The sequence below is a fragment of the Ambystoma mexicanum genome, chromosome 4p (assembly GCF_040938575.1).
Source record: "Ambystoma mexicanum isolate Mex_15411 chromosome 4p, UKY_AmexF1_1, whole genome shotgun sequence".
NCBI classification, from domain to species: Eukaryota; Metazoa; Chordata; class Amphibia; order Caudata; family Ambystomatidae; genus Ambystoma; species Ambystoma mexicanum.
The window spans coordinates 546,756,194-546,776,365 of NC_090927.1; the positions used below are offsets into that span (position 1 = coordinate 546,756,194).

Genomic DNA, 20,172 nt, shown 5'->3' on the forward strand with positions numbered 1-20,172 from the left:
TTGACGTGGTCGCAGTTATCAACCACTTCTAGTGCGTATCAGGTAATCTTACTAGGCTAATCCGCTACATACTTGTTTTATGCATGTCAAGTAATAGTTTTATTCTATCGTGTAATTATTTTACCAAATGTTTGGTTACTGCTTTCCAATTGATATACACCTTAGTTATCGTCCACTGGTGTTTGTTTTCAGTTATAATTAGTGTTATCCATACTAATGCAAGTACTGTCTTTCAGGGAGATGCTGAAGCGTCCGCCACATCTACAACATTTCTAGATGTTTTTCAACATCAGGAGGTATGGATACTGACAGCTCCATCGAGCATTATCATCAGAGCTGGAATTCTTGTCGTTTGATTGTTTCATTCGTGGTTAGCCGTTGATATGTACCTGTGCTGTCGACCCCAGGTGTGTGTTATGTTTTCACAATTGTAACCCTCACTAATGCAAGTACTATGTTTCAGGCAGTTGATGGAGCGTCAACCCCTGAATTTGATGCAGAGCCTGACATTCAAGTATACGAATCGGCGCAACAGCTTTCGGAAGTGCGCACTACATTTGCAACATCCATAGATATTCTTCAGCAGCATGAGGTATGGATAATGACAGCTCCATCATGCGTGATCATATAACGTGATTCCATTTGCTATACTTTCTTCCCTATTAACGCAAGTGCTGTGTTTCAGGGAGACGACGGAGCTTCCACCACAATCACAACATCTCATTTAGATGATGCAGATGTAAAGGAATCGTTGAAATAAGTCGATGAAATGTGATCATATTTGGATTTTCCTTGAATCTTTTGGACAATGCATCATTTGAGGTTATCTCTTTATATGTACCTGTGCCGTCGACCCCAAGTGTGTGTTGTGTTTCCAATATTGAAAAGCATACTAATGCAAGTACTGTGTTTCAAGGTGATGCGGATGCCTCCTCTCCAATACAACCATTCATGGCAGTCCATGCAGAGCCAGAGGTATGGATACTGACAGTTCCATCGAAATAGATCATCACTGGTCGAATACTTGTCGTTTGATTGTTGCACACAATGTTTAAATCGTATTTGGCTATTGAGATGTACCTGTGTGTTCGTCCTCACGTGTTTTATGCTAACAATATTTTGATACATAGTAATGAAAGTACTATGTTTCAGGGAGACGATGGATCCTCATTCCGTGCTGTCTATGCGGATACAGAAAATATAGTCGTTGCAGCGCAAGAGGAAGGGAGGACATGCGGAAACGAATCGGAGCTACAGCGTGCAGATGTTGAAGGTCGAGTCAAAAAAGTTGCAAAGAAAAAAAAACAAAAAAAGGTTAGTTACAAACAGTTCATAACTTTAAAAAAATGTTTGTGCTGGGGACTATTTTATGTTTTTTTTCCAGTCAATTCTACTACACTCCATCTTGTGTTTAAACTGAACATCCCTTTTCCAATCTCTCCTCCAGTTACCCATGAGTGTCAGAACTATACACACACAGACAGTGAAGCGAATGAGAGATGTGGCTTGCCAGACCGTGTACACTATGGAGGAACTATTAATTGAGGCGAGGTGTGTTCAGGCTCGAGATGCTCATGTCCAATGGCCAGAACATGAATTAATTGTGTTTGGAGACTACAGCAAAGTTGCATTGGACCATAGCTACAGTGCGACCGCACCACCCCAAGAAGATGTTATTGAATGTATTGAAGATAGCTCTGAAGTAGTTGCAGATCAATTTACACAATCTACACCCGCCAAAAATTTGCCACCGAAAAACCTGTCGACATTGTTGTGTTCTCCCATCAATGTTGAAGTAATAGATGTTGAAATGACAGAGAATGAACCAGCCGCAGCATCCATAGACTCATCAGAACTTGATATCAGCGATATTACTTTCCAATGTGTTGAAATCTCCACAACATCAAAGGCCGAAACAACGTTGACGCAGGATGACAGTCTAATGAAAGAGAGCAAATACATTGTATTCGACAGTTGTTTGATGGAAATTATAAGTATGCTGAAATGTGTGCATTCCATTAGAGGGAAAGTATGTGGGAAGCCATTGATTAATGTGACTTGTCAAATAAAAGGCAGTAACGTCAAAATAAATGCCGCCTGTAGATTAAATCATAGGTTCTCATGGTCTGCACAACCGATGCTGGGGAAACTGCCAGCAGGCAATCTACTGTGTGCAGCTGCATCACTTTTTAGTGGCTCCAGTTTTAGAAAGTTAGAGGCTTTCTTTCAGTTTGTGGGACTCCATTTCATTTATAAAGCGCTGTACTACACATACCAACGTGATTATCTGTTTCCGGCCATTAGTGATGCTTGGAAAATTGAACAATTGTCTCTAGCAAGTACATTCGAAGGCAAAGGTTTCAGGCTAGCCGGCGATGGACAGTGCGACAGCCCTGGATTTTCTGCCAAGTACTGCACCTACCACTTTCAGGACATGGAAAGTAAGAAAATTGTGAGTTTGGTGGTCGTGCAGGTAACACAATGTACATCCTCTGTGGCCATGGAGAAACTAGGTTTTATAAAATCAGCGGAATATCTACAATCGAGGGGTATGCACATCGACCTCATAGCCACGGATAGACACGTTTCAATTGCCAAGACAATGAGAGAGCAGTTCCCACATATTAAACATCAATTTGACGTATGGCATTGTGCTAAATCAATCAATAAGAAAATCTCGGCTGCAGGGAAAAAAAAAGGTTTTGAAAGTATTTTGCAGTGGTCACATTCTATCACCAACCATCTTTGGTGGAGCTCAAAAACTTGTGAGGGGTCAGTGGAAATACTACTTGAAAAATGGCGGTCACTGATGCACCACTGTACCAACGTTCACCACTGGACAGCAAATGAACATTTCCACCAAAGTGAACATGGCCCTTTGTCCCCAGAGGAGGCACGGAAGAAGAAGTGGTTGATTCCATCTTCACCGACACACAAAGCCATTGAGAAGATTGTTTTCGACAAAACTCTATCAAGAGATTTGAGAGGACTGACAGAATTCTGTCACACAGGAGATTTGGAGGTGTTCCACAATATGTGCCTAAAGTACAGGCCAAAGCGCTTGCATTTCAGGGCATGAAACATCGCACTCTACTAGCGGTCTTGGCCCATAACAGCAATGTCGGACGTGAGCAATCTAGGACTAGGGGTAAAATAAGGATGCCTCGCTGCACTAAGGTGTTTTCAAAACGAAGTAAGCAATGGGTGATCAAACCAGTCTATGATGAAATGCAGTTCAACTTTGTGAAAGGCCTTATTGTTGCTGTGTTAGAGAAGCACAGATATGGAATTTTGGACGTTTCTGTGCAGAGCAGTGATCCATTGCCACCGAACATTGCGACTGTGCCATGCCCACCCGAAGCACAGCTGATTGTGAAATACAAATCCCGGTTTAAATAATTGCAATACGATTGTCTTTTTGTAAATAAATGTTATTGTACAGTGTACCTGTAAACCTAACCCCTACCTTCACCATCATGGGAGGCGAACAAGCTGGGTGTCGTCTTTGAATTCTCTCTATTCAGCTCACATATGTGTATGTATATATTTTTCTCATTGGGGCACTTATAACGTGCCAGCCAAGCGGGCCGTGGCATTTGGGAGAGAAGCCAGTTCGCATTTGCACATTGAGGCGCACTACATAGACGGATTCTAAACTTCAAGTTCTCACAGATGCCTATACTACGTGATGTTGCAAATAAAGAATGCGAAGGACAGCGCCCAGATGAGGCCCACAAGTCGCACTGGAAGTATAAGGGTCTATTGTTTTTTGACCTTGAGACAGGGACCATGCCGAAAGAACTACATTTGAAGGGAGTGCGCAATAACGTAAGAGATGATAAGGCAGAAAATTCAGAAACTAGACCGAGTTTCATTTTAGGTCAGTATACGAAAAATCGCTGTCAAGAGCACGGTCCGTTTTACAGACTGCATTACGAAGAGACACAATGGAAATTTCAAATATAATGTAAGCAAATCTTTACACGTTTTTATACCGGAATGAAGATTTAATGAATGGATGCATGAATTAATGAATGAATGAAGAGCTAGGAAAAGCAAGTAAGACTGTTCGTAGTGGGCACTTGGGCATGCAGGTCCACTGGTCTCACCGATCTCGGTCCTTGGCCCAGCCACTTTTCCCTGCACTGCCTACCTGCACTACGGGACTGTCTCTGTATCCTTCAGCCCCTTCTCCCGGCATTTACCTTGCACTTGCCACCAGCTGGCCCTATTATCTAATTTGTATTCAATTAACCATGTACAGCCCTTCCCCATGCACGATCAGAAAGACACCTGGCCTAGTAGGATCGTTGTCTGTCTGCTCTTGTTCCCCACCTGCCTCGTCACGCCTAGAAACACTTGAGTATAGGCGCGTTACACATGCCATATCATATATCATATCATTCCTCACGCATGTAGACTGTCGTTTATCATTGTGTGTTGGCCTCGATTTATCTCGTTACTTTTCGCATTGATTTTAGAGACGAACATATAGTTTCTGATCGGCCGTAATAAATAAAATGAGTAATATTAATGAAGTTCGGCTAGCGAGACTAATTATCATTTTTTTGTTTTCATAACAGGTATTTGATCCCTTTCTGCCATTGCCATCTGTTTGAGACACTGGCGGATGGATTCTTCAGCAGACACCTGCAGCTTTGTGTCAACAACTGGAGCACGATCACCATATTATGGGACGATCGCCAAGGGCCCACATGCCCTTACGCTGTACTAGCGGCTAGAAGCAACATATCAACCTTTTGGCTGGACTAGTGCCTAGTTGATGGAACAGCCTTGCGGTTCACCGTGCTTCCAAAGTGATTCTTTTTACGAAAATGAACACCCTGTGTACCATAAAGGAACAGCGCGTGACTCAAGATGAAACGGAACAGTTATTGCGGATACAGATAAAAGAAAATAAATGGCTTCCGGAGTTCATATGTCAATTGCTGAATATTCTCTAAACATTTAATGTCAAATAAATGTACTTTACCAAATGTACCATGTTGCTGTTTCATTTTAAAGTACAGTTTAATATTCCGAATTGTGGTGCGCTGTGTTGTGAGTTGATCTGTGTTGGTTTCCGGGTTCTGTGTGGAGTCGCGTAGAAGACGACTGGGCGCGTTTGCCTACGCAGCACAGTAACGTCACGGGGAGAGGCGGGGAATATGAATGTTTTGATAATGTCAGGCTCAGGGGCGGGGGAATTGATTTAGTGCCGCAAAAGCAGGTCAGCCAGGGCGATCGGGGAAAAGATAGGATTATCAGAAAATGGCGGCTCCCTGGTGCTTGTTTTCGCGTGCGTTTAATGGACGAAAACTCGGGTAAGGTCCATAGGAAAGTTTTCTAAAATCGAGCCACTTAGGCTTAAAAAAACATGGCCGACCCTTAGGGACAATAAAAAAATTTACTAGACCATGCCTTTAATCATTCTACTTTCAGATTTCATTCCAGACCCCGCTTTGACTGGAGGGAACTTTATGGCAGTCATAATTTTTTTATATTTCTGAGCAGAGGTGGGGGACAAGTTCTTGTGGCCAATTAATAATAGGTGATGCCATAGATAAACATTTATTTTTCTTCTGGGTTAGTATTAAGATGATGAGAGTTCACTAGTGTTCCACTTTCAAAAGCTTTTTGCCTCGGTGATCGACATTGGAAGGAGCGGATCTGTTCTTTTTTGGGATGACTTTGGAGTCGTTGGCTTATGTCATGCTGAAAGGTTGCATTATACCAGGATTAGGGGATTGAGAGTAATGTTCAATAACAGGCATGAAAGAGTTGAGGTATTTTGAATCAGTGCCTTTACTGTGAATTTGTGTGATCTGTCAAGTGAAACAGCCTGATCCATGGCATCAAATACATCGGTGTGTTCGCGCAGCAGAAGAACAGTCGTTCACCAGCAACTGCCTGTAATGCTTTACTGACAGTATTGCCCCAGACAGTGCCCATCACCACAAACTGGGAAAGCCTGCTCCCTACCTGCGGTCATGCCGAACACATGCCTCTCACTGTCTCGGACAGTTCCTCATCACCCAGATATTACCAGAGTCCGCAGTCGATCACTAGCAATGATCCTCAGCCCACTTTAGGAACATTCTGGCACCACTTCGTCCCTTGATCTCCGGGGTCTAATTACGCCTACTGTATCAGCATTGACAGTGGAGGTCTCCACATCGCGCGGGTGGTGGCATCAGTCTGGCCAGAAGTAACCCAAAACTCGAGTATCAAAAATTGCTCTCCATCAAAGCCTCAATACGCCCATCCACCAATTTAAGGACATCTCTTATTCACTGTTGTATGATATTCCGCCACTTCCTTGCTGGTTTTGTGGCTACATATACTACAAGTGGACATACGAGAAACGTGTTGGCTACATATACTACAAGTGGACATACGAGAAACGTGTTGGCTACATATACTACAAGTGGACATACGAGAATCGTGTGTGTGGGGGGGGAGTCCATATACATGAAAAGAATTATTTAAATGATTGCAGTCATCCCATGAAGCCCGATTTTCATGTGAACAGTATGACATACGGAGAGTGTTCAAGTTGCCTTGAGGAATTAAGGCAGAATGTAACTTGGCCACCTGCAGGTTTAGCCGCCTGGGTATCTTTCTAATTATGCCCAGTGATTTTAAGCACATTGCACCAGAAAGTTCAATGAACTACACGCATGATAGAAATGGTAAGAACATATATTGTAGATAAAACGCAAGTGAACGTTAGGATTCACATCCAGTTCGCATCCCTACCTCGTAGTTGATTTGCCCAATGACTAAACCATTTACATGGACGATTTCAAGGCAATCTTTCACGTGTTAAATGTTATGTGTTCTTTTCTTCGCAGCAGTGCCAGGAATCCAGCCTGGATCGAATTACTCTCTATGGTTTAATGATGAAGCCAATCCAACGCTTTCCACAGTTCATTCTCTTACTGCAGGTAAATAACGCCACACAGAGGTTCCCTACATTCTTATTTCAACATTTTAATGACCATATTTTTGGGGTGCAACCTGAGCTGAATCATTGCTGGAGTACTGTCTACAACTGTTGCAGATTAGGTTAATTTTGGAATGAAGTTTACATAAACACTGTGCAGCGTTGTGATACAAGAAACATTAATGATAAAGGTGTGTTTTGAAAAAATAAAACTTTATCATTTTCCATAAACCTATCAGATGGGTACATACATACAAGCTAGTAGGAGTAAGTATGAATAAGTTACATGCATAGCGTCATCAGCACAATTATTTAGGAGAGGTCCAAAAACAACGAAAGCCCCAAGAGGCAACCACCCACCAACTACACCTGTCATATACCTCCATAAAAGTCACTGCAATCCTCACTGGCCGAGCACCAAGAGTCCACCAAAGACAAGGCCATCCATCTCGCCCGGGTAGTACAATCAGAAATCTAAGGTGGTCTGAGATCCGAAAGTCTGTGCCAGTGGAGCAACTTTGCTGAAAATGTGGGGGGTTGGGGGCGACCATGACATCGAAATGAAAGGGAACCCTGCCAAATGAGTGGGACAAAACAGTGTGCCTCTAAATGTTGGGGGGGTACAAATACCTTTGTGCCCCTCGGAAATTACGCCCATGGTCTGTGCAAGGTATCCCACACCTCGTGCCACACTGTGTACCGTCAAGCTCCCTCATCCACCAATCCCTTTCTGCCATGACCCACCTGCGCATGGCCCTATGCCAGTCTCCAATGTTAGGACCCGCCTGCACCTTCCATTTTATTTTGTATTGTTCATTTATAACGCGTGGGATCGGGATTTCAACCTGTGTTGCAGCATTGTCCTGCTCCCAAGACATACACGTTGCCCCTGAGCTATCCTTCCTCCCCTTCCAGGCCACTGCAGCCGCTCTTTAGGCCAGCAGTAATAATAAAGGTATAGTTTCCATTTTTAAATAGAAACGCCGGATAGCATTGGGGTGTTTTCATTTTGCACTCTACAGGCTCAACATCAACTGCCTGTGTCAGCCTCCCGTCCTGGATAATTGTCTTTACTCATTGTGCATTATTCATTAGCCCAACAAAAGCTGTCGGGTTTTATCTGACCCAAGTCCAAAATCTACAAAAGTTTTGCGTTAAACAGTCACAAGCCTGGAAAAAAGCGCTGCGCAGCTCTGAGGCAGTGTACAAATCGATTAATTTATTTCTTACAAGTTTGTTTGAAAAATAAAAACGCTGGCCAAGGCTTGCAAAATGCTTAACGTGCGCTTCAAACTGAACTTTCCAAAAGCTGAGTTTTTGAATTTAAAAACTGTTTGATTGATTTAAAACAAATAATAAGGAAATGCTTTTGAAACACGATTTCTTACGAATTTTAATGATGTAAATTGGTGATGATGAAAGATGAAACAATGGGTCACTAAACATTGGCACATCTACCATGGCTTTATTTGTCAAGTACCTGCCAAGGTTTGTTTTTAATATAGGACATAATGTGAGACAGTGGGTCCATTGCTTGAAACAAAAGAGGACGCTCAACTCAAAGCCATTGCAACTACAGGGGGTGGGAACACAGTGCATTTTCTTTTGGCGCTGCTTTTTCTGCACCTTCTGTTTTCACGTGGCGCGTTGGGCGCACTGGTGCTTTTTCTGCACCTTCTGTTTTCACGTGGCGCGTTGGGCGCACTGGTGCTTTTGGTGCACCTTGTTTGCCGCGGCCAGCAGGACGCAGGGACCTAGCAGCGCCATATGTTTCTTTAAATATGCCGTCATCCTAAACACTAACAAATCTACTGGTTAGGGTGACAGCATACTTAAGGAATTCACGGCACTAAGTAAAAAATGAAAAAGCTGTACTTGTAGGCTGGTGTGTTCCACATGTCATGTATGCTGCATATATGGCTTGATGGACACAGCAACCTTCAGTTAAAGTACAGCTTCATTTACTGAGCGCCGTGTATTCCATACATATACTGTCGTCCTAAGCACTAGATGTATTAGTGTTTAGGATGGCAATATATTTAAAGTAACATACAGTGCTGCTAGGACCCTGCTTGCCGCAGCGAACAGGGTGCACCAAAAGAGCAAATGTGGCCAGCGCACAATGCCAAAATGGCTGGCGCCAAAGGGTCGCACCAAATTCTCCTGCTCTGTGGGAACATATATTGGGCCATTACACTTTCAGAAATTGTGCATCTTGCCTCTTTATGACAAGAACAGCAGACTTGCTGTTCTGAACTCCACAAGGTACCTTATATCATACACCAATTGCCAGTCTAAACATTTTGTGTATACGGTTAACTGTCTTTGTGGAAAATGGTATATTGAGAAAACCACCCACAAAGTGACAGTATGCGTTGGGGGGCATAAGTCAAGCATAAGAACCCACCATTTGCAATCTCCCTAGTTGGACACTACATTGAAACAGGGCATCAAGAAGGGGGCCTGAATTGAATTAATATTGCCTTTGTAATGGACACTGAAAACCAATTCTCACGGGATAGGTCTGAATGAAAAGTTGGAATGGGACATCATTTTTCCTGAATAGGACATAAACCATCATGAGCCCCATTCGGACTGTTTTCGGCCGGTGTATAGTATGCCTCAGCCGTTCTGATCTTTTTTTTTTTCAACTTTATTTATAATTTCAAGTATATAGTAGCATGTAACAAATAGCAGAATGACTGTCACATAGTTCTCTGGAACATGATATAACATGTGGGGCCTGATTCATGGAACCTTTTCCTATGGGATTGCACCATTATAAAACACTTCCATGAATCAGGCCCCTGGTGTATTAAGGACAACCAATCAATTAAACCAATATATATTAGAAAAAGAATTGTCTTATCTACTTTCTTATCTGCCTGTCCTGCTACAATGTTATAGCATGCTGGTACACATGTGTACCCACTCTCCCCTCTGACTTGCGCGTCTGCCGGCCTGATTAGCGTCACCACTCCACGGCCCTCATCACTCTACGCATGCTATGTCTGTGCATACTGTTCACCAGAAGTCTAGTATCCTACTTACACACCGCGGTGGGATTTTACACACATCATGCATCATTCTTGACAAGTAGTTTCCCTCCCATTTGGAGAGCCACATTGTAGATACCAGAGATTACACAGGACATGTATGACTATGTTCTCCTGTTCTCTGTCTTTCTCCCAAGGAACTTAATGGATTGACTCCCTTTTGTCTTGACCTCATTACGATTCCCACCCTTTGGTCACCATATAATTAATAATCCCTATAATAGTGCAATGTGGCCATGTATAGAGGCTGGCACAGGGTCCATCTAGTACCTATGTGGCTGGTATAAAAGGGACACTAATGGAATACTGTTCCCATTCCTTGTACTGTATAATGTGCCTGATGAAGGCTCTCCCCATATGTTGAATTATTCGAGGGTATTTGCAGGAACTAGCAGGACCTTATCATATCAGTCTTAATTAGAACATATTAACGATAATGTCCAATATTACCTACAGGCAGGCTTAGGTACTTGATGCATTGATTACATGTATAATATAGTCTGCATATGTGTAGTTTAACTCTGAATTGCTCACATTAGTTGCTTGTACATGAATTGTATGACCATTTATTGCAATCTCTATTCTGTGATTAGTGAGCGCCATTGTATTATTTTGCTCTTTCTCCAATGAAAGGAACACACTCGGGCCCTTTTCCCAGTAGTCCAGAGCGCTAAAATGACTGCTAAAAACAGGCATACACCTATAATAGTGTTTTACTACCCATTTTAGTGCTCTGCAGGATTTTCTATGCTTTTGCACGCAGAGGTGGGGCCTGCAATTGGGGTTCCCTGTCGAACAACATGGTTTTACACCAGCATGACATTTTCAAGCTGGTGTAAACCCAATGGATTCATCGGACATTCGCACGTTTTAGCACCTGCTAAAAGCAGCGGAATCCACATGGAACCATTGTAAATGCTGTCGGACATGAGTTAAAGGCAGAAGGAATTTACGCGGTTTGCCTTACGAGGGGTAAAACCTAGGTTAGGGTGCTTTCTCCTGATTACACGTGTTTTTGGGCAAATGTCATACACTTCACAGAAGAGACCGTTTTGCAAACGTAGGTGGGCGCCTTCGTGCAGTGGATCTTTTTTTTTCTTTAAATGAATCCCACTTTGTTTGTGACTAACCATTTAGAATACACCACATACCTTGCTTTATTACATTCATGTTTGCTATGGTTTGTATAAGTAAAATGCATGTTGTAAATACTGATAGCATGTTCTTTCTTGATACATTTGATGTTGCGCTGTATGACCTAGGTTGGAAACTGGGGACTCATTCAACAGCTGCATCTGTATTCCACATAACCTAGGGAATTGTCCTTGTTCACTGTATACCTGCCCCTGTCCCCACTGAGTTTTATGTTCAACTACTTCTTGGGCATATACTCCATCCTTTATGGAGATAGCACTGAGAAACAGCCGCCTTGCCTTAGAGGCCATCATACAGACAACCACATAAACTGGGACTCCACAAAAGCGATTCATGATCGTGTGCTGGATATTGCATGTTCTTTGATTGCGAGTAGAGTACATGAGGTGGACCTCTCGGCAAGGCATCCATTTGTGATATACCAGGGGTGCAATGGACAACCCTGCAGCCCCTCGGGTGCAAAGGGACCCCGCTGTTCATGGCCTCCAGATTGTGCCAGGTCCTATGTCTGCCTCCAGGTTGCTGGACTATCAGTGGCCCAGAGGCACATCTTCCAGAGAGCCCCTTTTTCTGTTTGTTTTAGAGCACTGCAAGTCAGCAGGACATAGTCATGAATTATAGCCTATTACCACATAACTATCCTTTATTTTGAATGCTTGTTGTTCAGATTGCAGCCTGGTTACTACATAATGTTGTTGGCTGTGATGAAATATATTGTTCTGATTGAAGTCACGGTGTGACTGTATGCTCCTTTCTGCAAATCCCACATTCCCATACATTACTACGTATTCAGAACCTCTGCTGTGAGCAGATGAAGGGGCAGGATTAGTAACATTTAGCATCAGCTAGATTGGCAAACTATACAAGGAATCAACTGGGGTTTCCAATGTCTGTCTTCAGTAACTTGAATGCAAGTTAAGATCATATGCGCCCAGATGCCCTAGGGTTAGGTGCGCTATACAAATGTACACATAAATAAATAAATAAATACATTTGCTCATTTGTCATCTGAACTGCATCAAAGTTATCTCATTCCTGATCCGCGTTTACCATTTCCTCGGGATACTCCATGTATGCTTAAGATCTTTTACTGGGGGAACATGGTGATGCTGTTTGGCCGCACATCTGGTGACATACCAGTCGCATGTATTCACTGCTTCAATAACTGACTGCGTGACTCCCCAATATTATTCTCTAGTTCAGTCTCTTAAAGTTGGTACTAGATTGGAAAGTGACCCCTTATGGTTAATGGTTAAGTGGGATAATCAGAGAGTTGAACCAAAACTAGTTCCAGCTGCAACACATCTAATTATTAACAAAGAGCACATTTAGCTGAATATGGTGGTGCAAAGGCAACTGTTTTTGAAGCAATGTGTATCTGGAATAAGTATATCATGGGTGATTATCAATTCATTACTCACCATCTGGCACAATTATGGCAGGGCATTGAGACGCTCTTAATGAAATTAATGAATTAAATGAAAACAAGGATTACATATGTTTTATGCATTCATGTATCAGATATTGAACCGGACATAAGGTGAATTGGAATAGTCGATTGTAAATGAGGTGATGTTGTAACACTCACCGGACAATGATGGAGGGCAAGGAGAAGATATTTTTAAACACAATTTGCTTTGGTTGTATATATGTATACAACACTTTATTAGTGGCATGTGCTGCACTAGGATGCATATCTTTCTCTTGATTTCCTTTTATTTATTTATTTATTTGGCATTTGTAGAGCGCACCAAGCCCGAAGGCATTCAGGTGCTGGTTACAGTGGTTACAGTAGGTGACACTTGACAGTCCATACACTTGGCAGTACATACACATGGTTAGGCAGGGACTTAGTTACATTGTATCGTCATGTAGTTAGTCATGCAAATGGGGTTACGGCAGATTAGAGGTCTTGGGAAAAGAGCCAGGGTTTGAGGCATTTGCAGAATGTCCAGAATGAGGGGTCTGATCTTCGAGAGAGCTGTAGTGCATTCCACTGCTTCACCACCACTACCAGGATGCTGGAGCCCCCTGCTCTTTGCAATCTAAATCTTGGTGTCGAGAGGAGATGAGTGTGAGTGGACCATGTGAGTTTAGCCGATGGAGGTCTGGAGAATGTTTGGGAGAGTTATCTAGGCGCAGAATTGGAGAGGCATGTGCGGGTTATGGAGAGTGTTTTAAACAGAATGCGCTTTCAAATGGTTAGCCAATGTAGGTGTCTTCTCGCTGGAGACATGCTGTCTTTCTTCAAGATGTTTAGGGCAGCTCTTTAGCATTATTTTGAATGATGTGAAGCTTTTTGATATTCCCAGTAGATGTTCCGGCGAAGAGTGTGTTACAGTAGTCCAGTCTGGAGATTATGAGTGCTCTTGCGACTGTGACTCAGCTCTCCGTGGAGACGAAAGGTACTGGCGTTAATTAATTTAGTGGTATATGCTGGCGATAGCATTAACGTCTCTAGTTAATGATAGTGAAGCATCTAGATAAACTCACAGGGTTTTGACTTCTTTGGAGACTGGGATGGTGTTGCTGTCAATAATGAAGGACTTGTATGCTCTATCTAGTTTATTTTGGAGTGGTTGTGAACCGATCAAGGGCAGCCCAGTCTTGTCATTGTTCCGGCACAATGAGTGCATGGCCATCCAGGTCTGAATAGTTTGGTAGGTCATGTTTAGTGTGTTGGAGTCTGTGTTGTAGGAGCCTGATAAGGATAGGAGAATGTGGGCATCATCTGCACAGTTAGTGTAAGAGATACCCAAGGAGGTCAAATAGAGTTTTAGTGAAAATATTGCATAATTTTGACGAGACACATGAGCCTTGAGGGATTCCGCAAGTGATAGGGGCTGGGGGTGCCGAAGCAGAGGTAAAGAACACTCTCATTGTTCTGTTTGATAGGAAGGATGAGATCCAGGCTGTGGCTTCAGTGGAGAAATGTTCTGCTGACGAAAGGTGTTGGCAGCGAATTTTGTGATCTACCAGGTCAAAGGCTGCTCAAAGATCCAAAAGGAGGAGAAGTACACGTTTCCCCTTGTCTTTGAATCCATCTATTTGGATCTTTAGGTCTATGAGAGCAGATTTGGTGCTGTGGCCGGGTCGGAACCCAGATTGCAACAGCCCTAGAAGGTTGTTAGATTCTGTCTGATTTTGTATTTGTCGCTAGGCTGCTCTATCCAGATGTTTGAGCAGTAGTTGGTAGGTGTGTCTGGATCAACGAAAATAAATAATAAGTAAATAAAATAAAAGCACAGCGAGTTGGGGGTGGTGTAGGGGAGGATTAATAGGTTCAACAAGATCCGATCGAATGGAAAAATGCAAAGAAAAAATATAATTAGTCAAATCCACTATGTTAATTTTACTTATTCTGTGATAGGATAATGTATATTGAATGCTGTACCTTCTGAGTTAATGTCCTGGTTGTACTGATTGTTTCCAGTTTACAAAATTACTGGGTTAGATCCCTGTATTGTACAATGTACATAATTAGTTCACAAATCGTCAAATTCGAAATGTTCATATGTTAGATTGTACAAAAAGGTGGTTTGTTTCGATAGATCTATGTAATTTTGCTAGATTTAATATCCTAGTGTTTGAAAGAAACCTTTGGTTGTAGCTCTTTTATTTTCTTGCTCGGTACCAAGGTTTGTTATTGTGTCCATTTTTTACTTTTTAGTACATGCTCATGTGACCCAATCTTCCGAGTAACCCCTTTCCAAAAATCTTGTTTTCAAAAGTTGGCATTCTTGGTCAAAGGTGTCTTGAGTCTGACAGTTTCTTCTTGCCCGAATAAATTCTCCAGATGGTATGTCCAGGACAGTAGTTCTATGGTGACAGCTTGTTGCATGGAGTGTGGAGTTGATCTCCGTTAGTTCTAAAGGTCCGCGTGTTAAGCGTGTTAATATACATCATCTTATCAAAGAATATGTAAAATGAACATAGTGGATTTCACTAATTATATTTTTTCTTTGCATTTTTCCATTCAATCTCATCTTGTTGAACCTATTAATCCTCCCCTACACCAACACCAACTCTCTGTGCTTTTATTTTATTTACCTATTATTTCTTTTCGTTTGAATATTGATATGTGAAACTTTTGTGCTCTGTGGCTCAACCATGTATTTTATTTTTGGTTCTTATCTGTGACTTTTTGAATGCAGTAGAATAACTTGCACCATGTAACACTCCCTGATTTCAGAAAGGCTTATGAATAAGCCGAAACATGTGTCATCATCACTACGGGCAATCACGAATAAACATAATGTGTGCTAACCAACTTTGGCGCTGTCTACTAGCTGGTTATTTTTCATAATAAATTAATTGATCAGTGGTTTCTATGGTTTTGTATCCACAAATCAGTAGGACGAGACAAGTTCTTTATTGTAAACAAATTCTTTATTGTAAGCAAGTGGAACACCTTAATACAGATTTCTCTTGATCAAGATTTGGTGTCGCCTTGATGGTTTGGACTCCCTAGAAGCCATAAACCGTCTCATCAGCTTTTGAATAAGGCTAGTTTTTATGGGAATTTGGACAAAAGGGGAGGGACAAAATCAGCTATCCCATTGGCTCTCATGCCAGATTCTGACAACATTGCTAAGTCTAGGGCCTTACTTGCGCAAACATGCAAACTTGACTGCATCACACTAAGTGCCAGTCGCATCACTGCACTGTGAATAACAGATGTTGCTATTGTCAAACTAAATGACACTCATTTTGACTTCTGAAGAAAGGCAGGCCTGGGTCGGTCCTGCTAGAATGCAAACATGTGCGTGCAGTTTGCACTAATATCTTTGGAGATTGACATATTTGTACCTGGCCTCATGGGATGAACCCAATTTGCAGTACTACATGTTTTTATTGTAATGCTGCACAATAATAATTTACATTCAAAGTAACTGTTGCAGTTGAACATAAGCTGGCAATGCAGACAAACCGCTCTGTGGCATCACTACTGTTCTTGCACAACAAGCGGACACCATTGACCAGTCGACTTTAAATAGTTTTAATTCTATGAATACTTGTTCATTTGTTTTACTTAAGAACAAGCATACACATACTGCTTTAAACAATGTGGAGGAAAGCATGTCCAGCACACACTTGGGCACTTTTGCAGCGTGCCCATTAAAATAGTTGCAATACTTTGCATGCAGGGCCATTATGATGGCTGTCAGATGCAGTGGCTTCTAAATAAAATAGCCCTGGCTCCCTTTACTGTAGACCCATAAGAATGCTGCAGTACACACTACATTTTTAGTTTGGGATATTAGGTGTCGCTTGCAACACCTAGAAGCCAAAACTATTGCATTGGAGTACAGCTAGGGAGAAATGGCATATGTGGAGGGATACACATCTTGTAGTTGTTGTTTATTTGCCTACCCATTGACTGCCCATGGCTTTGCTAATCCCTATGGCCATTCAAGCCCAGTACCTGCCTCTCCCCTTCCCAAAAACCCTCCTCATGGGAACTCTTTCAGCTTGCTTTAATCTAGACTTAGCATCAGACTTTGCACTCAAATACCTGCCAGGGTTGTTTCAAAGAAGTCTTCTGAGAGTTAATGACTTAATTGGAGCTCTAACCCCCCTACTTGTGTAATATGTGTCTTAACCAGGGTCTGCAAATCAGGAGCTCGATTTACAAGCAATATGCATGCCCTTCACTGAAGTCCTGTTAAAACAAGCTTTGACAAAGCCAACAGTTTTGGCTTGTGTATAAGTATTAGGCATTTGCAGGCACTGCTACTAGATGTTCAGGTTCACGCACCATTTTGCACCTGCTACCATCAATGGCCAGATAATACCACTAGAGCAGTGGCTGGCAAGTGCCTTTCCCATGCCTACAGAAGAGCCCAGACTGTTGGTCAATGCTTGTTTTACATGTTAGCACTCACTGAAATAATCTAATACAATTCAAACTTCAGTGTATACATTAGATGTCCTGTGAAACTGAGGAAATCTGATGTATATTTTGAAGTTTAAATGGGCCTGTCTCGGCGGAGCACTACAAACATGGAAACAAATGCATCTGTCATTACACTTCCAGTTCCCTGACAACTTGCAGCTCTTGTTATGCTCTGCTCCCATCTAGTGGTGTTAGCAGGCAATTACTGCAGAATCAGTTTTTGAAGTAGGTGCCTTTTATAGCTCCCGGAAGCCATAGTTGGAGGTCTTACCAGGAGCCAAATTACTGGAAACAGGAGCCATTCAGCACCCAACGCCTGGGAATTTCAAACCCTGCAGTCTACGTTTAAATGCTGTGGTTTGCCATTGCTGAGATCGTGTTGAAGTGAGGAGCCACGACTAATGACTGCAACTCGCAGAGTAAGTCTTTTGGGTGGTGACGAGCGCAAGACATGAAAGTCAGTGAACAGTAGGCTCCAAGAGCCTAGGGGATAATTTCTGCTTGGCGTGTGCACGGGTCTAGAGGCGCAAGATTTGCAATGTCTGGTTTGAGCAGAGAGCCTCCGGTTTCTGACGTGGCCAGTGCAGGGTAATGAATTGTGAGAACGGTTAGTGATATCTGCATGTGAGGGAGCGTCGCCTCCTTGGGGAAGGAGGAAGGGGTTACTAAGATGCAGCATTCTAGCGATTGGTAAGAAAACAGTTGGGCGGATATCTTCATGGGCTGGTAGTGCGCATGATGTGGATAAATTAACATTGCGTTTACCGGAGCAGGATATATCGTACCTTGTATGCGGGTCAGCACGAAAGGCGGCTTCCAGCTGCCTGACAGGGCCGGACAGGGGAACTAGCAACAGGCCTTATCAGTGAGCCTTTGCAGGGGGCCGGCTTCCCAGGCCTGAGTAAATATTTTCAAGTGTGTTCCAATCAGATGAGGTTGTGGGAGGGCTTCTGGAGAGAGGCAACTGGAGTGCCTGTGGCACTAAAAATGCAGCAACCATTTTTGAAGGTTTGCAAGGTGAATTTCTTATAATATTCTTCAGGTACTGGGCATCACTGGGAGGATTAAGATCTTCAAATTTAGTAAGGATTGATGTAAGCCCATCGAGGCTTACCTGGTTGGCGGTATTTAGCGAGCAGTCACACCTATTTTCTTTGTTGCAGCTGGGCTCCATGCAGGGCATCTATGCCTCGATGGAAATGGCACAAGGGGCACAGGGCCGGACAGGGGAACTCACGGCAGGCCTTATCAGTGGGCCTTTGCAGGGGGGTGACTTTGAATAAAATGTATTGTTAAGGTAGCCCAAAATTCCCAGTTAGACCCAAAGGAAACAGTCAATCCATTCCTGACTCAATGACGGAGCAAGACCCAACTTTATTCACATTGAAACAAAGCCGGGACAGATGCAAGCATTCAAATCTCATCGCTCTCGATGTGCATATCAAAAACAGTTGCTCAAGTACTCTAAATGTGTCTTCAATGACCTCATAACATAATATCAGTTTACAAAACATATGGGGAATGGGGATAGGGTAGTGGGTTTGGCTATATATAGATTAGATATGGGTTAAACTGTTGTAATTGTAATTGGGTTATACGTTTCTGATGGCTCCACCTGGAACCGCCCCTATATGGATAAAGGTTAAACTACATCATCTTTATGGCAAGGGGTTGGTTGGCATATAACTTGATAGGTTGCATGTCTCTACAGATTGTGATAGGTTGGCACATTGCTAACCAACCCTGGGCACTTGGCAGGTCATCAGGATATGAGCCAGACATGAAGTAGGGGGAAAGAGGCCTTTGGAACATTCTTCACTCAATTAAAGTTACCATCCTTCATTCCCAGGCCATGAGACCGGGCAATTCCTTTGCACTTCGCCTTGTGTGGCGCCCCATGTCAACGTGTGTGTTTATGGAGTATGACAGGTGTCAATTCTGTGTTTGCGCCTAATGAATGCCCAGTGTTCTCCAATTATGGGTCACGTGCGATGGGACTGTGTTTGGAATATATTTACCTCCTATTTATTGCAATTTCAGCTAAAATGAATGTGCGTGTCGTGGTTTACCAGTGGGGATACTCTCGAGTCTTTTGGCTTACTGTTTTATTGCACCTGGCGAAGAAAGTCTGGTTTTGCTCTTATAAAACTTCAGTTAACCTGGGAATATACCGCTTGCGTCTTGGGAATTGCTATTTCGTGCTTTCGTTCAGCTGTACCTATCCCTAATTTCACTTTAATCTTGGCCTTAGTTGTTAGCCACTGTCTGAGCTCTGCACGGATAAGTATTTCTGTGAATTCACCTGTTTGAGTTTTCCCAAGGCTTTAAGGCCTGTGCTTATTCAGAGACGTGCTGTGGCTTCATTTTTAATAAGAAGGCTGCCCAACTACACTCCTGCTACTTTGTTAAATTATATTTGCATGTAGTTCATGTTGCATTCACCCTGTATGTTGGTCATGTTAGTTTTCTTCTTGTCTGTGGATGTTATGTTCATTTGCTTCATGTCTAAATGCATGTATCAGCTATTGTTCACGTTCTTCATGTGGAGTGCATATTTGCTTCATGGCTAATGCATGCTTTTCTTCTGTTACAACGTTAGTTTGAATGCTTTTGCCATCTTCAGCTCACATTGTTCCCAAGCCCTACTGTACCTGTGGTGGATAAGGGCGGAACGGCTGTCTCAGTGGGTAACGTCGCTCACCTTTGCGGCATTGATGCGGGGGAGGGGCAGAAGCTATGGATGACGTATTCATCTGGCTCCCAACAGTATTTTGGAATTTAAGTATGAAAGGTCTTAAATAAAGTACCATTATGCTAACTGGTTAGTGAACATAGTTGAGGTGGTAACCAGAAATGTAAAGGACAAATCCTTTAATCAGGGCCTAGCGGTTGGACTTGTTGAATTTATGGGATGGTGCCAATATTAATTTAGAACCAGCGAGAGACCACCTACAATTACTAATTCATTAGTTTCGACCTTGAAAAGTAGAAAGAAACTCTTGCAGAAGGACATCCAAGGTGTTTTACTAGATGCAAGTAAGATACTTTGGCATACAACTAACCTAGTGTGGCTGACGGAACAGGGATGCTGCAGCTGGTTTTAACATGTAAGGCACAAC

General features: G+C 42.7%; 1 protein-coding gene across 2 annotated transcripts in view; it reads left to right on the forward strand.

The window, feature by feature from the left end:
- ARHGEF10 (Rho guanine nucleotide exchange factor 10) overlaps window positions 1-20,172 on the forward strand; it is a 1,326,864-nt gene that overhangs the window by 602,780 nt on the left and 703,912 nt on the right. The window contains exon 15 of one of the 2 annotated variants that reach the window (XM_069606090.1): window positions 6,855-6,947. In XM_069606090.1, coding sequence (XP_069462191.1) covers window positions 6,855-6,947 — 93 coding nt within the window. The remainder of the gene's footprint in view (window positions 1-6,854; window positions 6,948-20,172) is intronic. The other variant, XM_069606091.1, reaches the window with a different exon arrangement.